This window comes from Atractosteus spatula, chromosome 4, assembly GCF_055471065.1.
Source record: "Atractosteus spatula isolate fAtrSpa1 chromosome 4, fAtrSpa1.hap1, whole genome shotgun sequence".
NCBI lineage: Eukaryota > Metazoa > Chordata > Actinopteri > Semionotiformes > Lepisosteidae > Atractosteus > Atractosteus spatula.
Genome location: NC_142709.1, coordinates 70,995,267 through 71,018,566, shown reverse-complemented (window position 1 = coordinate 71,018,566; position 23,300 = coordinate 70,995,267). Strand labels below are relative to the sequence as shown.

The following is a 23,300-nucleotide window of genomic DNA, read 5'->3' as shown; positions in this document are numbered from 1 at the left end:
GATGGCAATGTACTGAAATGATTACAGAGAAAGCTTCTATGATCTGATTCTTAAAATGCTTTCTGTTCATTCTGTATATAAACCCAAATCCGGTCAGCAGGAATCTGAATCACTAATGCACACTTGTGGTAAAGTCTGCTTAGTACTATCTGAGTGCTGATTCCATTCAAAAGACACTTTGTCCTGACAATCCATGTTAAATTTGATAGAGTGGTCTACATCACTGCAGTCCGGGATCAGGAGAGTTGACCCAGTGCAAAACTAAGAAAAACAATTGAACAATCTCACTCATGTAAATGTGCTTCAGAAAAAGCTATTTCTCATTGCAGTCAATTTACCATGTGTAATGCATATTCTGTGGTTATGTAGTGATACACATCTCCATGACAAGAACATGACACTTTTTGTGCTGCAGTTCACTGTTAATTTGTCTTGACCGACTGACCCAAACTGCTGACTTGGCCTTAAAGGCTTGCGCTGTGCAGTGATCAGTGTGTGCGACAAGGAGTTTAAAAACACACACACGAGTAAAAGCTCTGTGCACAACAGTATGGAAGTACCTATGAATGTATTTGTACAGTAGCTAACTTCAGACTAAAGCAGAATAATTAGGAAGTCCTGAATCTCCTTTCTGACCTTAATGGATGGCATGCCACATTTTGACTCACGTTGAGATTCAACGATAGCACTGTCACAGTAGTGAGTCAGGGAAAGACTTCTGCATGTGGAGCGAGATTTGAATTTTTATCACTCTAAGTTAATCTGGCATTTAGCACAACTACATGAGTCACTAATGAGATACACATACTGTTGGCTATTGAGGACCGAGGAAAAGGGCGCCTAGATTTTTTTTTCTCTGTTTCACCATGGCTGGAGCTTGTCTTGTCACACGACATGTTAATGTTGCCCCCGAGGTGGGCAGAAGAATACAGAAGTGCCGTACATTCATTCATCAGCAACAGGACTTGAGGTGAAATGCCAAGTGCACTTTGTGTGATTCCTGCAGCAGCACCTGATGCTGTGCCCTGCAGTTGGCTTCACTGCTCCGGCTTCCCTTCATGCTTTCTATAGGCCTCGTTAAGTAATTGTATTTCCTCTCGGTAACCTGATTTATCCTGCTGCTGCTTCTTGCTGTTCTGCCTGTGTGCCTCCACGGTGTCAGGGATCGTTATGTTGATGTCGCTGTCAGGGTTGCTGGTGGGGATGAAGAGAGAGTAAGAGGCGGTTTCGCCCAGGTCACAGGATACGAAGCGGTTCTCCCTCCTGGAGTAGCGGAGGGAAGGGGAGCGGGCATGGGCCGAAGACTGGCTGATGTTGCTGACGATGGACACCGTGTCCATGGCCTCCTCGTTGTCGCAGATCTCCAGCACTTCCAGGTGGATTTTCACGTTGGTGTCCGCGATGCTGCTGGGCGACGCGTCAGTGTTGGGCTCGTGCCCCACGCTCTTGGAGCGGTAGACCTCGATCTTCTTGGCGCTCGGGGAGATTTTAAGGCCGTCGCTACTCACCTCGTACGTGGAGAGCGACAGCGTCTTTCCCGTGGGCGCGTGCAGGGACACTGTGCCCTGAAACGCACACAGAGGGATGGCGAGCCCCCCACTGGACCTCTGAAAGAAAGAAAATAAAGTCCTAATTAGGTCAATCAGAATCCGGTATATGATAGTTAAAGCCTTAAGAAAGCCTAATCTCGTAATCCCAGGTTGCAACTTAATGTATGGTACTTGTAGGCTATTATTGAACTATAGCACTGCCATGGGTGCTGCATAACAATAATCATCATAATAAATTGCATCCATATAGTGCCTTTCATTGCAGAGGATCACAAAATAGTTCACATGAAGGATGGGACCCATTTCAGTGGAATTTGGCAGCCATTATACACCCCTACTGCTGGAGACATGAGAAACTGCTCCACCCATTGCATTCAATGGGAACTTTTTTTTTTGGGGGGGGGGGGGGGGGGGGCAATAGTGCAAGGCCAGAGTGGAATTCAGACAGTGTTCTAGGTTTAAGATCACTGCTCGTATGTGCCTTATCATGCAATCTTTGACAATCAAGTACCCATAACCTCAGTTTATGATCTCATTTGAAAGATAGCATCTTTCACAGCACAGTGTCCCTTTTTAACATGTTGGACACATAGGTCTGGCAATTATGGTCCAGAGGGAAGAGTTCCACATCTTCTGAAGGCTGATGATATCATGCTAAGGTGATAGCAGCATCAATGTATGTAGAATAGATTATTTTTTTCATCTTAATGGTTGACTTATTTATGGAGTTCCGTCGTGTGTCAACAATGTGTCCTGCATCTGAACAAAGCATCTCATCCAAAAAGTGCATAACATGACATAACTTTCTGTTTATCAAGCTGAGTTGAAAACACCATGTTTTTTGAGTTAAAAGAATTACGCGTACTTATCATCAGCTGGGAAAATTACAGCGATGGGTAAGAAATCGGTCTTTTTAACCTCTTTCGTATCAAATCATTATACACCTGTGGCTTTATCTTGAAGAATGACACAGGAGAGAGAAGGAAGACAACCTTCTGATTTTAAGGACAAAATGACCAATACACAGGTGAACAGCTATTGTACAGTAGATCCCTGAACAAACATATGTTGGTACAATGGGGATATAGAGAAGTCCTTTTCATTTGCCACATTAACCTATACAGTAGGTTAAATAACTTAAGTAACATTTTCATAAAGTATACTTATAGAATGTACCTCATAAATTAATCAGAAGTAAAAGGAGCACTTACTCTACACAAAACATACACTCACTCAGACATATTCTTCAAACAATCATGGCAATATTATTACACTGGGAAATGTGTCAAGGTCTGCTGTCTGTGCTTAAAGCTCTTTAAAGTACAAAAGCATTTCGTATTCCCAGGCAGACACTTCCATAAAGAGTATTACTGCCTAATTAACAGAGACACCACAGGAAGCTGAACATCAATTACTAGTTACATTTCACAACAGAAACTTCTGTGTTCAAGCCTCAGGTACAAATTCATCAATTGAACGATTATGAAATAATAATACATGCACATTAGACTCCCTGGGCATTTAATGTTATTTGAAGAGTGGCTGCTTTTATTTTGCTACTTATGGAATCTTATCTTTCCTGGGAATTGAAAAATAATAAATTATACAATTGAGGTACTGATTATAAAAATGTTTCCTTGAAACCCTACATCTACAGTACAGTTTTTCTGTGGTTATCCTGCCTTTTGAGTTGGGAATCAATTTATGATACCAAAACGTACAAAGAGCAAATAAGGTCAGCTTTTGTTCAGCCTTTCTTCCAGTCCCAACAAATATGTATGTAGTCTTTATCCTCTTTACTGACAATTCAAGCATCTTTACTGCTTTGAGCCGACATCTCTTCTGTCTGATGTGAGGATCATCAGTATGCAAGCCTGGTGTTGCAGTGATCCTTCAATAATGCAATGAATTAAGTATTATTTGGGTCACTAGTTGTTTGTGTGTAGTAGTAGCAGCAATAATAATACTATCAGCAGCAGTGGTAATAGTAATAATATTAAAATATCATTTCTATTTGATAGGCTGTCATTTCTGTGACACGTCATCACAAGCTGAAAAAATAGAAAAGCAGTCTGACTGTTTTGCTCATGGGACTGTTGTCATTCTGTTCATCCTGTTGGTTGTACTGCATTACATGAGACAATTAGGACAGTAAAACTACTAACTGTTAGAGCACAGCAGATGGACGCTACTAAAGCCATTCTGGCACTAGAGCCTTCGCCAATGTGAGACATATTTCAAGGTAATGCTGAAGAAGCAAGCCTCCACATTTCACTAAATTTATTACGCGTTAAGAATGTCTCAATCTTAAAAAAAAAGAAATGCACATTTGGTGGAATGATTAACAATCAAGACTCAAAACTGTGAGACAGATTGCAATTCCACGTTCAGCCAAGCGTACGCACGGTGTGTTTAAATGAGGTTACAACCTGAATGGATTATTTTTCTGACTCAGAACTGATATTACCAGCAAATCCAGATCTTTAAAAGAAGTAAACATCCTCTTACGAAAACTGTCTACTGTTAGGTATGACCATAACCGTCAACTCGCTAATTAGTGAAAAAATTGCAGCCTTATGTTTATGGGCATAAACTTAATTGTAAACACATTCTAGACAAACAATCATATTATATCATAAACAAGCAGTTTAAGCTGTTAGGAGAATCATTACTGGAATTTGCATTATCACTTCAGTACGCAGTTTTATTTTGTATTTTAGCCCATGTATGACATAGATTAACAAAGTCCTTGGGCTGGTGTGATGATCTGGCTGTTTTCTAGGAGTTATTATTTCCATGCCAGGTGGCATTTGTTAGACAGTCTGGAGTGAGATTATTTCCAAATGAATAAAATCTGCAGCACCTGACTTGAAAAACCAATTCTTGTTTGGGTAAGCTCTTATCAGTTTTAGCCTCTGGTTGACTGATGTTGACACCTGCAACCATTTAAGTTCGTGTTCTGCTGCTGGGAAGGTACAAGGCTAAGCTTGGTTGTCTTCAATATCCAGGTACAATCTTTTCAATGTTAGATCTTAGAGACACTAGAAGTGCCAGGTGAAATAAAAGGCCAGATCTACTACAAGAGCACTTTAACGCTGATTCTCAGCTAGACTGAAACTGGCCTATGGCGGATGAATGATTTGACTATTTATGTACCAATAAAGACTTTGAAGCTGCCTTTAATATGTTAAAAATAAGCTAATATTTATTTAATATGAATAAAACTATTCATATTAAATAAATAAATAATTCTATTTATAAATAAATATTCTGTCTTTCACAGAGAGCACTGGGTGATCCCAGTACTCAAAACCCTGGAGGGAGAGAGAATTATGGTGGAAAACTTGTACATTTCAGACTGAAACAAGCTGGCATTTTTATACAAAGGGGTGTGGGAGTCTGGAACAAGGTAGCCAGCCAGGTTGGCACTCTGGCTGCTTTCACCGTGTGGCTGGGTGGGATTCTTAGACCAGTTAACTACTAGAAATCTAATGAGCTAGATGGGCCAAATGACCTCTTTGGCTCATTTTTTTTTCCTTCAGCTCAGACAGCAGCTGTAGGAATTGTGGAGGACAAAGATTCTCAAAAGATTTGTGTTCGATCTTTTCTTCTTTCAGAAGGCCAAGACTGGGCACAAACACTCTTACAGTAGTTTCAGCCAAGAAGGAATCATTTTATAATCATCTTGTCAGACTAGAACTCGATTTCTGTTTTGAAAAAAAAAAACTGCTTTGTTTGGCAATAAAAGTTAACCTTTATGTGCAAACAGGAAGCTTAAAAAATCGTGGTCGATCGAGGAGACTTTATGCTCCCATGTTGCCAACAAGCCTTTTGCCTTTTGCTTTGCTTTCCCGTTTGGCAGATTATGTTTTAAAACATGGGTCAGGAACAAGCAATCCAAAAGAGGTCCAGAATGAGCTACTCAACGGAGATTTTTTTTAAACTGCTGTATTACGTTTGCAATAACAAAGCATACGGAATTTGATGAATCACATCAGGCATTTTAGATGTTCGGAACGCTTAGTAGCGTTGCTTTGCTTTTGCATTGGCGAACGTGTTGCCAAGATCATGGGAAATGCGTTACGCGTTTTCTTCTTTTAAAGACTAATTCTAGAAAGTCTGGGTGTCTGTGGTGCTTCGAGTATTTGCGTGGTTGCTGCTCCCGATATCTGTGTTTAGGGGCTGCGGAATATGTCCAAGTGGCGACCCACACACCCGTCAATAGGCTGCCACAGTGGTTCACAGTCATCTTTTACATTTGTAACCCCGGTTTCAAAGTATAGATTCCTGTTTGCGTCTAGACGGAAACTACTTCGGGAAGTCTGGAGGCAGCAGGGGAACTTTTACCTGACGCTGGGTCCTTTCCGATTTGCTGCGGCACCACTCCCAGTCAGAGAGTTCAATTTTGCGGCATTCCTCGTGGGACAGCCTTCTTTCCGGCCCCTCGAAGACCGAGGAACTGTCCGCATTGTTCTCCTCCTGGGCATCTGATGCTCGCTCAGAACCGGTATCAAATCCTCTGCACGTCAGGGCCCCCGGCTTGGTCCCGCTCTTGGCAGCTCGCTTGCTGAAGTCAGCAATCAGGGAGCTGTCCTCTACAGCTGTGGTACTGAACTCAAATTTGGCGCCGCTATAGGGCTGGCCGCAGTCTGCCTGGGTCGTTTTCCTGTTGTTTGTGCCACAGTTCAAGAGGTTGCAATAGACGTTTTTTTCATTGGACAAATTATTTGCCTGGGTTATCTTGTAAATCCCATATCCTTGCTGAAAGGACAGGTTGAACTCAAAGCCTCTCTTTTTTGCTGGAAAGAGAGACAAGTGGTAATGTATCAGACTGCACTGCTTCAGACATGCATGCTATTTTTTTTCATGGCGCATAGACGAAAAATATATATAACTATAAATATATATGTCAGTTTCTTACGAGTGTTTGCCAACTTTTATTTTTAATTTGACGAAAAATCTAAAGCAGAAGAAATAACTTTCTCTGTGAGTTCTCAGAAGGTGAGACTGAACCATTTTGTAGCTTCCATTACAGCTAAAATGTCCCACTATCATTTTGTAATAGCTAGCACAGTGACACTGTGTTCCGGAGAAAAATAAACTACTGAGGGCAGTAAGGCCATTCTTTAAATAAACAAAGAGAAAAGATGCATGCAAAGAAGAAGAACCATATTTCATTTGCATTACTAAACCCAAATAGCTGCTGGATTTTTCAAAAACAAAATTTGATATTTACAAGCGAGTTGACTCAGCCTCAAGAGACTTTTTTGTTTTAAAAAAGGGCATACTAATAAATAATTTCCGACATGCTTACCCAGCGCAGGGTCTGACGCCACGGTGTCACCGTTTCTCCGGCAGTTGATGAAACAGCCACACGGGAGATGAATCCAGCGTTCAGACAGAACAAACACAGGTGTGACTCCAGCTGACAGTAAGGTCAGGATGAAGCTCAGAGTCTCAAAGGACGAGGTCGTAAAATGAGTGATGTGACTCACAAAGATCTGTATCTGGAACCAGAATAACACAAAAAACGCGATTATAGCCCCTAATGGGGGATCAGTATGTCAAGACAGACAATGAAATTGAATTCAAAGGCACTTTAAAAAAGTAGAGTAGGGTGTCTTCTATGTGGTGACCTCTGACATGAACAGAATCAATCTCCTTTCAGCTGAGATGTTTCTATTCTTTCCTTTTCGGATTTCTTTCTCTAATTACCTTTACAAAATACAATGCTAAATCTAGGACAAGATTTCGTATTCGCAACGTGATTATAATCCCGGGTAATAAGTATACTCAGAATAACTGGGGTTGTAAGGACTTGCACTGTCACATGTTTTCGGTTCATTGTAACATTGCCTAGAGATTTGAAACAAGTTTCTTTTGTATCTTCAGGAAGCTCAAGGTTAAACTCCTTTAAAGCACATTTAAATGTGTGTTCACATTGCTTCATAACAATCCGAAAATATGTTTATTTGAAGATTTAATTCTTAGAATAATTGAAATTACCCTGGATCATTCAAAACACGACATTACTTGGACCTTATAAAGCCTGTCCAATTTGCATCTCCCATTAAGACAATGACACAAGGAAATATGAAAGAAAATTTCAGTTGTGAATTTTTGATTTACCCTTGACCGTTCCGTGATCATGAGGCAACACCGAAGTACACACGGTCATAAAAATAGTAACTTGTTAGGTTTGAAACAAGTACAAGTGGACAAAACGCTCAGGGTGCAGCTGAAAGGAATAATCTTCACTGCTTCCCACAACATCAGGCCACCTGATCAGTGTCTCCCTATTAAAGGATCTGGGGTTCCAGGTGGGACATTGCTGTTGTACCTCTGAGAAATGCACTTCATTCGCATTTCGCATTGCTCCGGTAACTGTCCTATTGTGTACATAATGTAGGTAGCAAAGGAGTCTGCACGTTGTTTGAATCGGTTCTCACATGCCTTACAGTATGAGCTTAAATAAAGGATCGCAAATGTAAACTGTGCTACATATATTGTATGTGGGGACTTACCATCATCGGCATCCATAAGACAATTCTAACCATCGCCAGGATCAAAGAAAACCTCTTTTGTGCAAAAAACACAGGTGAGTTTCTATCGCTTTGGTACTCAGGAACTACAGGACTGGAGGAACCGTAAGTCTCCACTTTGCTGTTTAAATGTGGCACTGAGCTGACATTCCTCTGACTGGAAGTGCCGAAACTTTCTTCCCGAGAAAAAGACGGATTGTCACACACTGGGGCTGACCCGTCGACAGCCGGCCCCCGGGCGATTTCAAAATAGCTGGGGTAAAATGTTTTCTGTTGCTCGTCTGAACACAACAGTTGATAGCTCAGAGGCACGGAAAAGGCGGCTAGAGAGCAGAAACAGAAGGCATACAAAGTGAAAAGGAGCAGGGTGTAAGAACTGGAGCTATCCGCGAAGCATCCCAAAGGCGTGGGAGAAAAAGAGCCCCATCCGCTTAGAGGTAAAAGACTTACAATCAGACTGACTATCCATATAGCGGCTATAGCCCACACTATCCTCAGGGGTCGTTTCGCGGACTGGAAAACCCCAAAACGTTTGGTGATGTAAAAAGTGTAGACTGCAATGAGGGATGCTTTCATGTTGCTTGAAATCCCCTGAAAAATATACAGAAGTCCAGCTAGAGTGCAGCGTGCGTCTTCGCTGGCCCCCCACTGCACCACCAAGAATAAAGACACCGGTATCACGCTGATGAGATCGTCTATGGACATAGACGCCACTATGAGCGAAAGTGAGGTCTTACTCCGCATCTTCAGCAAAGATAGGAGCGAATAGATACTACCCACGAAAGTAATAACTGTGATAGCAAAAGTCAAACAAAACAGTAGCAGGCTCGTCTGCCTTTGGACATCTGAAGAATCCGTTCTCTCGTAGCTTTCCGTAAAAAGAATGGTTCTGTTTACAGGGAGCGAGCTGGATGTTGCAGGCATTTTCATCGAAGTTTTTGTTTTCTTGTTCCACTACGATACTTCACACGAGATGTAAAAAAGCCTTTGTAATTATACTCCCAGAAGTTACCTTCTCCGCCAACGCGCTCCATATGCTAGGACACAACCCAAGCGAATCCAAAGCCCAGAAGCGTTTGCTGGGATCAGATTTTTTAGCTGCTGTTTTACGCAAAGGTAAAGGTTTCTTTTCCCGGATGCTGCTCTTGGCCGGCGCGGCTGGGATCAAGACGCCAGCAACAGTAAGTTAAGAGTTACTCGCCGGCTTAATATCTGTTGTCTCACTTCTGTTTTCAAACAGCGCGATGCTGTCATCTTTGTACTAGAAAAAAAGCAGCAGGAAAACAGGGGGCAGCCACACGCTCTGCGCCGCAGATTGAGAGAGTAATGAGTGAGATCGCGATCTGCTGCTGCCCCCTGTCTCAGGCACGAAGTGTGGGCGGCGCGCCGTCCCTCCCTCGTCTTTTACAAGTAACCTCCTGTACATGCAACGCGTCCAGAGCCGAGGACAACGGACATGAAATAAAAAGAAAGAAGATGCAGGGTAAATAAGTATCAAATGACGTCTAAATTGGTACTCTCCGATTTAACGCGACACGGGGCATGGCATTCGTTTGCCGTCGGTCTCACAGATCCAAAAGTTGATTTTAAAAACGTTTGAGAAGTAGGTTAAAAAAGGCTTGTGTACAGACCTGTTTGACGAAAACATATTAAGCCTTTATTTGGTATGAAACTGATATAGGGACAAGGATAAATCCCTTCATCATCATTATTAATAACACCACTAGTCATTATTAACCGGGACTGCAACGCGAGCATCATCACTTGTGTGTGTGTATTTCTGTGTGCTTTTTTGATAAATCCATTTGCGTGTTTCCTGACTAATGACGCAGCTCCCGATTTGTGGTCACAGCTTATTGTCAAAGCGCTCAGTTTCCTGGGCACAACCCGCTAATGGTGAAAATGCATGCAAGGTGAAAAGCCTGGACTGCAATCAACAACGCACGAATAAAGTCAATGAGAAGAGGGGGAAAACGGGAAATATGAAAATCAGTTTAATTTTTATTTTGGCCACATGATCACAGAGGCTGGCGACTGTCCCGCAGGTTTGAAATGAATCTACATCTGAAGTCTCCTGGAAAGGGGGTGGGGGGTTTGACCAATTAAGTCAATAATTCGATCACCACAGTTGTAGAAAAGTAGGTCGGTACGAATTCCCGGCGTATGGCGGCTGTGTGGTTCCTTGACGATGTACCACTGACTGTGAGAAAATAGTAAAAAAAACAAACGCCTTTAAAGATTAAGTAAACTACAGTACGACAAAACGGGAATACCTGGTAATCTATGCTACCCGATGGACAAAGTGAATGAGTGAATTAGTATGTAAGAACTTGGACGTGTGTACAGTTTGCAGGCGACGCTACTTAGTATTCATATAGACAGAGGACAGCACGCACACATGTCATAGGGAGACATACAGGACGTTACTTGCGATATCTCTGTAGACGTGCTAGTGAAGGAGAGACAGAATTTTATGAGATAGGAAATATTGTTTCTTTTTTAAGGACTTGAATCGGGTCGGAATTACCCGAGGAATCAATTTTTAATGCTTCAAGAAAATGGTAATAATAGCCTAGATGGTTGCAATGCCGTAAAAAAAAATTAAATAACGTCGAGCGCGTGTTATTTAAGAGCACTTAGCCGGTTCTCAGTTTGCCTGCGATGATTATGATTGCACGTTATAATCCGTGCTCCTCGCCATGAGTCATCGCCCGGTGGAGAGCCCATCCCTTCCTGCACTACACAGGGAGTCACAGGTTGCTCATTGCCGGACCAGCATGGCCGCGAGTCAAAGCGCTGTATACACTAGTTTGCTTTTACAGTATCTGAACAGCACAGAAATCCACAGTGGATCAGCACCATATCTGTTATTAAGAAGGGTGGAGGCGTGCATCTTTTTAGGTTTCGGAACAATCGCAAGCGGACATAAGGTCAGGAACTCGTTATGGTCTGGCAGACTGCTTCAAAAAAAATCACAACAAACGCGGTGAATGAAGCAGCAATCAAACAGCATAACCGTTCTTAACGGGTCAACCCGAGCCGTGCCCTGCGCGTACAATATTGGGTTGCATCCGTTTGAAGTAAACTATGTATGTATGTGTACTGTATATTAAATCATTAAAGCTGTTGAGAATATCAGTCCACTGTTTTCATTTAGATGTCTTTGAGACAATATTTTAATTTTCTATAGTGATCCCTTGTTTAAAAATGCATCCTAGATATCTGAGTTCCTGTTGGTAACCACGCACTTAAAGAGAAATCAATGCAAACGTTTAATCAGAAAGCGATATTGACGTTTCTGTCGTTCTGCACTAAACACAAGTTGGGTGAAAACAGCGGGATACCTACTGTACCTAACATGCAGCTGCAGAAGACTGAAACCATTGTGACATTTTCAATAAACACAATATAAGAGTACCAAAACAAAACAATTTTTATGTTCAATTTGTTTATTGGTTTTGAGGGGAAAAGGGTAATATTACAGTACATGGTACACAATATGGTTACAGTAATGAACAAATGTGAACAAGCATCATGGCATGACAGAGACGTGGTACCTAAACAAATTGTAAATCCAACAGTAATATAAACACAGGAATAAAGCAGTAGAAAAAAGGAAACCAGAGAAAAAATAAGGTAGTGAAAGGGCAGAAGATTTGAATAATTCAGGAAAGTCCCACCACACTCCTGGCTAGGAAACTGGTTTTCAAAATACATTTCCCAAAGTGACTCACACTTATAACATAAAACCCTTAGATTACTGCCAATACTACAGTATCTCTAATGATTCTGAAATATTAAAAGTAATATTGCAGGTCAACAGATCCCAGACAGCAGATCTGCCCTTGTGTTACATGTGGCCAAAATGTGCCAACAGCCCTGCTGTGATATCTTGGATGCTTCATCAAAGATTCATGCAATTTGCTCTGATTTCACTACTCCTTCTCCAGGCAGTGTCTTTAAAAGAGCCACTGTACTACAGTTTTCATACCCAAAATTAAAATGTTGTTTCTTCAATGTCCAGATCTCCTCTGCCTCTTGTATAGTGTCAAAACTGGCAAGTATTTATAAGGACTGCACCCTAAAAAACAACCATAGTCCTGGAGGGTGTGTATTGTAAGATACTTGCCTATCTCTCCACTCTATCAACTATATTGTGTAAATGTTTTGGGGCCCCTAGACACAAGATGTAAAAGTACATATTTATTATATAGTAATAATTTATTGCAAAGGAAAGAATGCATCACGTGCTTGAATTTGCAACTTTTTTCAGGGGTTTTGTAGGATTCGGAAAGTAGCTGCAGGACAAATCATCAGGAAATGACCGTGTGTGAATACATGCAGTGCTAATCATGCTGACACCCACACACATGCTTGTTCGTGTGTAAATCCCAGGGCTCAAGAGGACTTGCACAGCCAGGCATCCGTAATTCAAGTTATATTGAGCCCGAAGTATTGGCCTTTCAGCAACAGAATGCTTTAACATTTAAGTTCCTGGCATTTTCCAGCAGGAGGAATATTGTCTTCTGGCAATGCTTTGGTTTTTCAATACTAGAAGCCGATTCTCGGTCTGTGCTTCATCGCTGCATTGTGTGGGACAAACACAATAGAGCAGAGCATACTGTTGATTGACACAAAGGGGCAGACTCTCAAGTCACTTTAGAAAAGTTGAAAATCCCATCATAAACATGACCACCCGCCTAAGAATGATAGTTTCTTAAGTATTGTTATCTAAAATTAGTTTTAAACATATCATTGTCAGAACTGAAGATGCAAATAACTATAAAATGCTGTCCACCCCCCACCTCAGTCCCTTCTCACATGGACTCTAGGAAATTGTGTACATATTTATATCTGGCAAGAGGCCTCATGGTTAATTAGTGTTTGGTTTGCAGCAGGAAGATACAGTAGGACTAATTACTTTTTATAAGGTGCATTCATGCAAGAGTTTAAATCTACCTCAACAGCTGACAAATCATACAACACTTGTTTCAGTATCTAAGGACAACGACTGGAGTGCACAGACCTACTGTACAAAGAATTACACTGCCCCAGTCATTCTAAAATTACTGATGTAGCCTTTGCTTCGGCTGAGAAGGAACAGGAACATCAACAAAGGCGGAAGGATTTAATGGTAAGTACAGTAAAACGTGACCTGATCCGAGGAAGAGCAGTATCTCTTCTGTGTGTGGCAGTAGAGCTTCACCCCCTACAGCTGAGAGCAGGATTCACGTGTATGGACTAAACAGAATTATCTATAATTAATAGATAGTAAGTTTCCAGAACACAATGTCATTGTTTTAACGGTTTGACAGTTTCATTTGCTTAAATCATGAAGTTCACTTTTCACTATAATGTGCAAGTGTTGCACATGATCATGCCACTTTGATACGAACTACCCAGTAGTGCCAAGAGGAAAGGCTCCTGAATTCAATCCAAAAATAAACCTGAGTAGACGTGTTTCACTCTGTGACAATAAAACAAAAACACCAGTAATCAACAGTGACTGAGCAAGTGAGATGTGGATTATGTGCACAGTGATTTAAATAACATGTACTCTACATTGCACAGATGATCTCCATTAACTCAAACACTGTGTGTTACAGTGCTAATTTGTAACATCTGTCAGGTTTTGAAAGCCTTAAAGATCTTAATTTCTCCTAATTTAACAATGAGGATTGAATTTTTTTTTATTGGAAATATCCAGCACTTTGCCTTCCAATGCATTTTGTTACAAGATAACACTGTGTGTAAAGGATATACGAACTGTATGCAAAAGAGTATGCAGTAATTGTAAATATTGTCAAAACCGAGCAAACATTCAAGGGATGTTTTTCTATTTACGGCAAATAGTACATTGTTTTCACCCACCTTAGTTATTCATCAATGCATTTTATCATTCAATGTGAGATGCACCGCACCTCAGGTGACAGGCCAAAGGAAGCAAAGAGTTTTAGTCTTGAACATTAAAGACTACAAGGTGACCTGATGTAAGTACTCCAAATCTTCAAAGACATCAACAACTTTATCAGCCCAGCAGGGTTCTTCAGAATGAACAGTGGAACAAGAAGTGAGAAGAGGAGGAACATAAGGATTGTGGGAACAAGCTGCCCAGCCCTGTTGTTGACGCCTATGTCCTGATCTCTTTCAGGAAACAGCTGGAACAGATCCTTGGATCAATTAGCTACTAACTACCAAACAATATAGGCAGGTCTAATGGCCTCTTTGTCATTTATAATTGTTCTTGTGTGGTCTGGAAATGCCTAAATAGAGCCCACCATTTTCCAATTGACCATTTTAAGTTAATAAGCAAAATTTACTTTCCAACTCCTCAAGAGCAACTTTCATATACTGTAAATACAAGGCACACAATTGTCTGTCTGTTTGCCTCTGTTTTCTCTTCATTTTAAGGCTTAAACTTTTTACTTGTAGTAAATGTAAGGCAGTTGTAGTCAGGCTTTGTTTTTTATCTCTTCCATTAATATAATATATTTCATTATCAGCTGTATTAGGTATGACTTGATTTTTTTGAAAAAATGAATCAAATGGGTTATTGTAATTGATCTGATGTTTTTTTAGGATGTTTTGATTACCCGATGTTAAAGCCTTTACTTTTAACATTTAATTTTATAAACTAAGAAAATTATAAGCAAAATATCTACTGGATGTTAATATAATATCTACTGGATGTTATAAAGGCTGTCGAACATATCAATAAAATAATTACGCTTCTGGCACAATTAATTTGATGAGCCAACTCATCTATACACATGTGAACAAATATGGCAAACCAGTAACTTACAGAAGATGCATTTGTTCCTTTTTGTACTCATAATATCCATGTAAATATTTTAGTGTTTGATTAAAATAGAAGTCACTGTGTGACTAAGAAAGATTATGCTGCAGCCGGCCTACAGAGTCATGTTAGTTGCCTCTGAAAAGAAAACGGCATATATGTCTCATGACAGCAACTACTGTAGGTAAATTAAGATGGCTTTCCAGTCTCACTGTGAATTATTATTAATTTAGTTGACTGACACTTTTATCTGGAGCTGCTTACATTTGCACCTTTTTATAGCAACTGACATTATTACTGAAGCAACCTTAGTGAAGTAACTTGCTAAAGGGTAATATAGCAGCTCCACACCTGAGATTTGAACCCCTCTAATATATAGTATGTAACCCCTCTAATGTAATTAGACAATGTATAATATGTACCCCTATTGAAATATGTTGTCTACTGTGTTCCACTTACACATATTTGCACAAAGGCCCACACACATGCATTATACCTAATTAAAAAAAAATATGTTGACAAAATACCACCCGATATTACATTTATGGAATCCCAAGATGCATATGTTTTGTTTCAGTGAATTACTGTAAGTAACGACAGTGGTTATTCAGTTAAAATCACATTTTCTGCTCCATGTAGCCCGAGGCAGAGGAATGAAGAATCCATTATTATGAGACTACCACAGCAATGTATTGTGCAGCAAACACAAGTCCCATTCTTATCGTTAAAAATAGTGATGGATTGTATTTTTGCTGGAAATAAGTTATTCCATTTAGACTGTTCCAGGTGGGTGGCATGGTGGCGCGGTGGTCGGCATTGTCGCCTCTCACTGTGGGGGCTCGGGGTTCGAGTCCAGTGGTGCTGCCTATGTGGGGTTTTTATGTTCTTCCTGTGTTCGCGTGGGATTCCTCTGGGAGCTCCTGTTTCCTCCCACAGTCCAAGGACCCTGGTGTGTGTGTGTGCGTGCCTGCCTGTGTCTGTATGTGCCCTGAGAGGGACTGGCGTCCCATCCAGCGTGTGTCCCACCTTGCGCCCAGTGCTTCCTGGGATAGCTTCTGGCTCCTCTGCAACCCTGGATTGCATAAGGGCTTCCTGACAGTGACGTGATGAGGTGCATTTAGGACTCAGATCAGAAGGCCCTTTTTTACACAAAGTGTGGCGGGGGTTTGGAATACACTGCCCCTTAATGTTGTCAAAACAGATTCCCTGGGTTCCTAGAAAACATGTCTGGGAGAGGTTCTCAGATCATTATGCTATCAGGAACCAAACAATTTGAGTCTTTCGAATTTACACATTTTGGCAAGTCCAGCACAGTTTTGCCCTCCATATGCTTTAGCTCTGCTGCTGAATTTCTTTTGTAATTAAAGGTGACCTGAATCTATTGAGGACAAAGCCACAGAACAGAACGTCTTTCATTATACAGCATGTTTTTCTGTTCAACCTGTTTTCTTATCCCCTCTCTGATCTTTCTCATTAGCACTTACTACTTAAGTAGAATTGCCAAAGACACAATGGGATCAGAAAGTTAGATTTCATTAATAATATGAAGAAGTACTTGGCATATGCCTCTTCTTAATTACACTCAAGGTCATGCTAGATATTTGGTAATCATCTTGAGGACAAGCTGCTTTAGAATAGAAAAATCCTTCTGGGTTTCAAAGGAAATGGAGAGTCTGTACTATCCAGATAAACATGCAGAAAGAAAAATAAGTATGAAGGCATTTCTTGATGTCAACAATTTTATCCTTGTTCAGATCTGAGGTCAAGAAGATCTGTTCTGTACATTATTATTTTTCAAATTTGTTCTGTCCTATTTTGTTAGTCCTTTGTGTGTTCAGAATTCTATATACTGTATATAGTATTGTTAAATTCTTTAATGTAATACAGCCTGAAGAAACAATATTCAGTACACTTTATGCTTTCTTGTTCATGCTGATTCAATGTAAAGTAGAGATTATCCTGATAAAACAGGAAGTATTAAAACAGAAACTTGGATTCCATATTTCGTATTGTATTAATACTGTAGATAAATGCAGCAAACTTTTGTTGCTGGGTAATAAATTGGAGGATATGTTATATCATTCTCATGACTAACATCACTTATTTTTTATGACACATTTCACATATGTGATCCTGGTCCTGGCATAGTGCATGAATAAAAAAAGTAACAACTACAAGATCAACAAGATGACACAACTTTTAACAGTACAGAAACACAAAAATAGCACTGTCTGATTTGTGATACAGTAGTTTCACTGCTGTTTATTTTAAATGGCTCCCTTAAGTTGTTATTTTGTGTCTGGGGATGTATGTCATCTCCTGTGGGAAAGGAAGGGTTAATCAGCTGTGAAGCCATCTGAGCTCGTGAGGATGCGTGTAACAGCGATGTCTCTGGAGGTGTCTCTGGGTTGTGTGTGCATGCGTCTGTTAAACCCCAGCAATTAGATTAGTGCCAACAACAGCAGTCAAAGTCAGTGTTTGTTCTTATGTGCCACTGATTGTGACCAGGGGCTGGGGAGCTCTGTGTGGTTGAGAGCCTAAATGGCTCCAGTAGGGAAAAGACGCAATAAAGCATGTGAAAAACAAGCCCTGCGGTCAAGCGGAGATTTGTGATTTGTGTTTCACGCTGGAGTCTGAAGAAGTTGGGGAGGAGGTTGGCGTTGTCAGTGACTTTTGGGATTTTTGCAAATTTGAATCAAGTCGTCTCATCGCCTTCCCCGTTCAAGGGTAAAAAGACTGAGTTCAGTGTAAGACACATCTTTGAGCCCTAAAGTATAGCTGGTTGCTCTTCTATGGCCTGATTCCAAAGCAGCAACATATTTTCAAAAAAAGAAATAAATATTCTAAGTGAAAATATGGAAATTACAAGCAAATTGTGATTTTTTAAAGTACTGCTGCATTTCAGTGATATCCAAATGTATCACATTCAGCAGATTAGAAATCTTAAACTTATGTCATACAATTGATAGTGTCAAGTGTTCTATGTACATCCTCACTGTAGGTATATAGCTATTTTCTGTAATAATTTTTAGTTGACTGTAAAATGAAATATAAAAGTGATAGAAATGCATCTTGAAGTGCATCTTCTGAATCCGGCCTTAACATAGTAGCTAATGTTTTATTTATGTGACTGCTCTTTCAGGGACAGGAGTAATCTTTGAGGTCTGAGCATAATACCCACATGTACAGTGCTTAAGAGCCATCACAGATGCAGATATACTAAATTATAAACACGCTATTTATCTTTTATGATGTTTTGGAAATTTCAGACAAGCACAGTACATCTCAAGCCAAGGGTGAATTATTGCAAAGGATTTCAAGTGCTGTGTGCTGTTTTCTACTTTGTAAAGGTCTTTAAGTTCAGAACTCAACAGACTGCAACATTATAAACCCTGTGTGCGTAATTCGTGGCCTCCTTAGGCCTTCGGCCATATCCGACAGGTTTCCAATTCCCGTAGAAATTGAACTTTTTAATAAGTAACTATACAATTTCCTTTCAAGTGGAGGTTTATTTAGACATGCAACTGGTCAAGCGGAACACATCTCAGATGCTATGTAAATCCTTTGTGTTTGTATAATTCAGCCATTTATATGCTAAGGTACAAACACCGAGGGAGAAGGATCTTTTGCTTGAAGGATAACTTTATATTGATGTCCACTGCTTATGTTTTCATGTATGCAGAACATACTCTACATAGAATCAGGGCACCATAGAATTCTGAATTCCATTTTCTTTCAAGAAGGATTTTATAAACGAAACAATGAATGCCGGCTGCAAACAGGCAATCAATTCAGAAAAATTAGAAAAACATCAGGGAACAATTTGCCAAAATAAATGGTAAAAACATGAAAAAAATCTTTGAAATCACAGCTCCAGTTTACCCTATGAAACTTTCATCAGGGATATTTAGAGCAACTGATGCCGCAATGGAGAAAGACACTTTGAAACTATAACTCATTCTAAAAATCTTTATACTATAACTCAGACTAAACATCTTTGTTTTTCCACGTCATTAGGTCATATGAAATCATGTTAGATATGAACTGGAACTCAGCAATCTTTCTTTCTGGCAGTAAAAAAGACCTATATAGCCTTCCTTGTGCTTCCTTTCAGATTTTAGTATTTAGTCTTTTACAAAAGTGAAAGGAAGTTCAAGAATAAATATAATGAAGTTTGATAGCAATTTCATTCTGTTTGTTTGTAGACATTTCTCATTGTGCATCCACTGTTTCTGTGGCTAGCCATTAATTAATTATGGCCCGCAAGTAATCACAGATTGACGTCTTTTCTCTGCGTAGCTAATGTTAGGGGTGTGGTGTTTCTTCTGTTCTGTTAATAAGCTCCTCTAGTGAATAAAGAAAAGCACTTGAATTCAGGCCGTTTTCATTTGTCAGTAATAGCTTGCCTTCAGCTGAGCTTTGATGTAAGACGGTGAGGCGTATCTATCTATCTGCAGGGAAATGATAAAGACAAAAAAGACCCTCAGAATAACAGGATCAAACGGACTTGCATTAAAGAAATTACACAGAAAGTTTTTTAAATCCCCTGGATGATAGCTTAACCTTTTATTATGCTCTTTGCTTACTGTAGTTAAGCAAATAGAAAGGAAAATGCTCAGAATTGTATTAAAAGTGTTTTTCCATTAACTCCAGTTTTTTGTGTTGCAACGCCTCCAGTCTTCAATAAATATTCCAAATGCACATAAGGATATGATGCCGAGCCTAGATAAGCCACCTTCTGCTCAGACAGCTTCCCATTGCATATGTGTTTGAGACAACCAATGAAAGACGTGCTGCTAGGGTTTCTAACATACGTCAAACATACATACATTGCACATCACGCTGACGTACAGTATACTGTGGATCACTGTCCCTGCTCTTCAGTTGCCACTTATTAAGAGCAGGGGTCCTTTGTACACTTTTCTTTGTCTATTAATGTGTGCCAGATAATCTTCTGTTGATTATCGTGATAAAAGGTACAGTATGTGCCCCCCTTATGAAGTGTACATGTACACCTGCTCAGTTTTTTCTTTGCAAATGGATGAGGAGAAAGTGGTTAAATCACATCAAAAGGACACTTTACGTTTTGCTACACTGACCTTTTCGGTGCCCTTGAAGGTTCGTCCTCCTTTAGGCAGCGAAACCAAAGGTGATTCTCTCCAAGCTGGACCACACCACAGTGCGATTCCTGTCTTTTTTCCTCCTGCGAGAGTTGCTTTGTTGATGCTGGCAGGAGTTTGGAGAAATGAACAATGCCACAAATGAAATATTTCAATGTGGGAGGACTGTGTGGCGATGTTCTGCAATCATTTCATGCAATCTGCTTTTGGTGTTGGTGACTAACTCCTAATCAGAAAGGTTCAATTTTCTCTGGGAGAATTACAGGACCTACAGGGATATGTTTGTAAACAGCACCTTGTTTTGTTTCAACACCGTGTTGCAACACCTTGTAATAATACCTCAGTATAATAATCAAGCTTTAGAAAATGATGTCACTGTCTAAAAGAATAGAAAGGTGGTGTCACTTAAAGCTGAAATGTAAGTTACCTGAAGATGCTCCATTTAGATTCAAGGTGGACTGTAAAAGAGAGAGTAGTGTTCCTTCTCGTGAACACCTCACAGCACATCTGTCACCACAGATACACCACTTGCAGGTCATGTAGACCAGACAGGAATCGCCCAGATTCATGAAAAATCAACTCTACAACAGACTGAGGACATGTTCAAGACCAAAATGATTTGGTCAAGAGCCACTTGGAAAAGCCCTCAAGTTTTCTTGACTATTTCAAGCCATCTGCTGCCACATGCAGATATAAACACACTTTTTTAAAATGAAGGGCTGTTTTGAGGGCTTCTCCTAGTGCCTGAGCAAGTTAGAGTTGGAGACAGAAAGAGTCCTCAAAAACAGGAAGAAAATGTAATTTCCAAAAACAGCAATTATAATTCTAATTAACGTCTGGCTATAGAAATTCTTCACTGAGTTACAAAGCATTTTATTCTGGTATAAATAGTACATAATGCACTTAAGAATATCACCTACAATAACTCTATATAGACAAGTAGTATAAAGACCTTCTATTTGTATAGACTGCTCATGGTCCTTTTAATGGTCCTTTAGGGGTGGAGTGATCTCAACGCTGTATTATTTTGCACTGTTTGCTCTGTTGTGTACTTTTGCATATATATGGGTACTGTCATACTGGTACCATGCTCGTTGTTTACATTGTTATTGTTATTGTATTAACTGTCTATTGTCTTGTCTGCTGTTCTGTATATACTGCACCTGAGAGACTAATGAGAAACACCTTTCATTACACTATGCACCTGTGTAAGTATAGTGACAAAGTTGAATTGAACTCAAGGGGATCAATTCACAAAGCCAGACAACCTGATCAGCATGTCTCTAGAATCTACTGACACGGCAAAGCAGAGTCTTGCCAATATGCAGCTCCGCACAGCCATTGAACCCAGGACCGTGGTGCAGTGACCCAGCAGAGCTAACCACCACACCGCCCTGTAAGTACCTTAGACATGCCGTATTCCACCCTTTTTGCTTTTGACAAGACCACTGTTAAAAACTTTTCTCCAAAATCTTTCGGTACTGGAACGCAGAAGTAAAGATAAATTCTTATTTTTTTGGTACTTAAAATCAAAATGTACTTATTCCTTACTTTATGCCTTTACTTTTAATGCATTACCACCACCACTCTAACCTTTGAATCAGCCCGGGGCTCAATGAAGGCTGTATACTCACTCCTCCAACATGTCTAGTGTAAGCGCCAATTGCTATTTCACAGGCTGCCAGTGGCAAATTAGGAAAAAAATATAGATATCTCATTTAACTTCATGGGATCATTGTCATGTATTTATGGAAAAATAGGGTATGAAGATAGCATTGGTATGCACAGTTAAACTGGTTCAGAATCGAATGCTGAAGGAGTTTATCGTGATATATTGTGGAACAGGGGTTGTATTTTTTTAAATGGCAGTGGTAGTGACTACAGCTCACAAGTTGAAAGTGTCCTTTCAAAGCTCTTATACAGTAACAGTGTTGAAAAGAGTAAAACCTCATTATAACCACTAGAGGGATCCATTGTATTGAAGTTGAGTTATCTCCAGGGCTGATTTCACAAAGAAGTATTTTTTAAAAATGTGATGGATATGAAATGATAAATGAAATATTTAAACAATGTATTTAAATGTCTTATGCCTCTGAGTGAGTCTTTTAGTCTCAGCTTAGCGTCAAGTAGTATTATGGTTATTCCTTCATTTCTTTTTTTATTGAAAACTGCTAAAACTCCAATTTTGCTCCGGAGGGGCATTGGGTAATCAGAAATCCTTATCATCACTTTCTTTTTTTCAAACCTCAGGAAAAGAAAACATAGAGGTGATTCAAGGTAAACAGCACCGAAGAAAAGACATCAAGACCCATTGACATGAAATACCATTGTTCGGTGCATACGCTGCCTAATGAACATCTTGATCTTGAGCACTAACAGTTCAGTGCTGAGAGGTGGGAGGAATGTCTGGAAGGAAAGGTTAATGTAGGTTGAAGCATTGTTATAATTTGTTGGTCCCGATTCTTTTAAAGTGTGCACACACTTGTGTTTAATGAGCAGACTGGATCTAATTAAATAGGCAGCACCTGTGCCTCCCAGCAGACTTTTACATACGTCAGCAGTGGCTGAGTGTGACTCATGCAGCAGTGATGAGGGTGCATTAGGAATCCAGAATGCAAGCAGGCTGCCTGGAGCCCAGCGAGAGCCTGCTTGTGGCAATCTGAGTGAACCCAACATGAGCGTTTCTGGTTCTGCGAATGAGGGCATGTCTGGTACTAATAATGCATTCCTGTTTTTTACTGCTCTTTTACAAAACAATTCCTTCCTTGTACTGTTGCTATATTCTTGTATGGATTTTCTCATTTTATTTCTATTTTCACTGATTTCTGACTGACTTCCTGTTCTTATAGCTTTCCTGATAGGACTTCAAAAGATTGTAATCTTCAATATGTTTGTTGTTGTTTAGTCTGTGATACCTTTGCAGCACTACTAAAATATGTTTTGTTGAGCTTAAATAGAAATCCTCTTCTGTTTTATATTACTAAGGATTTATGATCCCCAGCAAACCAAGTTTAGTGTGTTTAGATGTTTAATCAGATCTTAAACTAATGGCATGAACCTTTGCCGAAACTAATGATTCTAGAGGGTCTTAACCTACATCATTAACCTTGGCAGGAATTTGTATCTAACAGCTGTGTCCACTGAGTGTTGCTGAGTGAACAAACTTATCACACAAAACAGACTGAAACAATGGCTAATGTAAACCGTACAGTAACATTGAAGCAAAATGTAAGCAAGTAAAAGCAAGAAAGTCTAGTCTAGTTAAAATTCAGGAACTTTTCAAAGGAAAGGA

General features: G+C 40.0%; 1 protein-coding gene across 1 annotated transcript; it reads right to left on the bottom strand.

Moving 5' to 3' along the window:
* Positions 1–877: 877 nt before the first annotated feature.
* LOC148837130 (putative G protein-coupled receptor 149) lies at positions 878–9,022 on the bottom strand. Its single transcript, XM_088914928.1, has 4 exons — positions 8,075–9,022; positions 6,865–7,057; positions 5,898–6,349; positions 878–1,607 (listed from the first exon to the last, which is right to left on the bottom strand). The coding sequence occupies exons 1-4, from the start codon at positions 9,020–9,022 to the stop codon at positions 1,038–1,040; spliced, it is 2,163 nt and encodes a 720-aa protein (XP_088771054.1). The 3' UTR covers positions 878–1,037.
* Positions 9,023–23,300: the final 14,278 nt, after the last annotated feature.

Coding starts and splice junctions, on each gene's coding strand:
- LOC148837130 (XM_088914928.1), bottom strand. CDS start 9,022: ATGAAAATGCCTGCAACATCCAGCTCGCTCCCTGTAAACAGAACCATT. Junction 6,350..6,864: donor GGCGTCAGACCCTGCGCTGG/GTAAGCATGTCG, acceptor CTCTCTTTCCAG/CAAAAAAGAGAGGCTTTGAG. Junction 1,608..5,897: donor CGGAAAGGACCCAGCGTCAG/GTAAAAGTTCCC, acceptor TCTTTCTTTCAG/AGGTCCAGTGGGGGGCTCGC.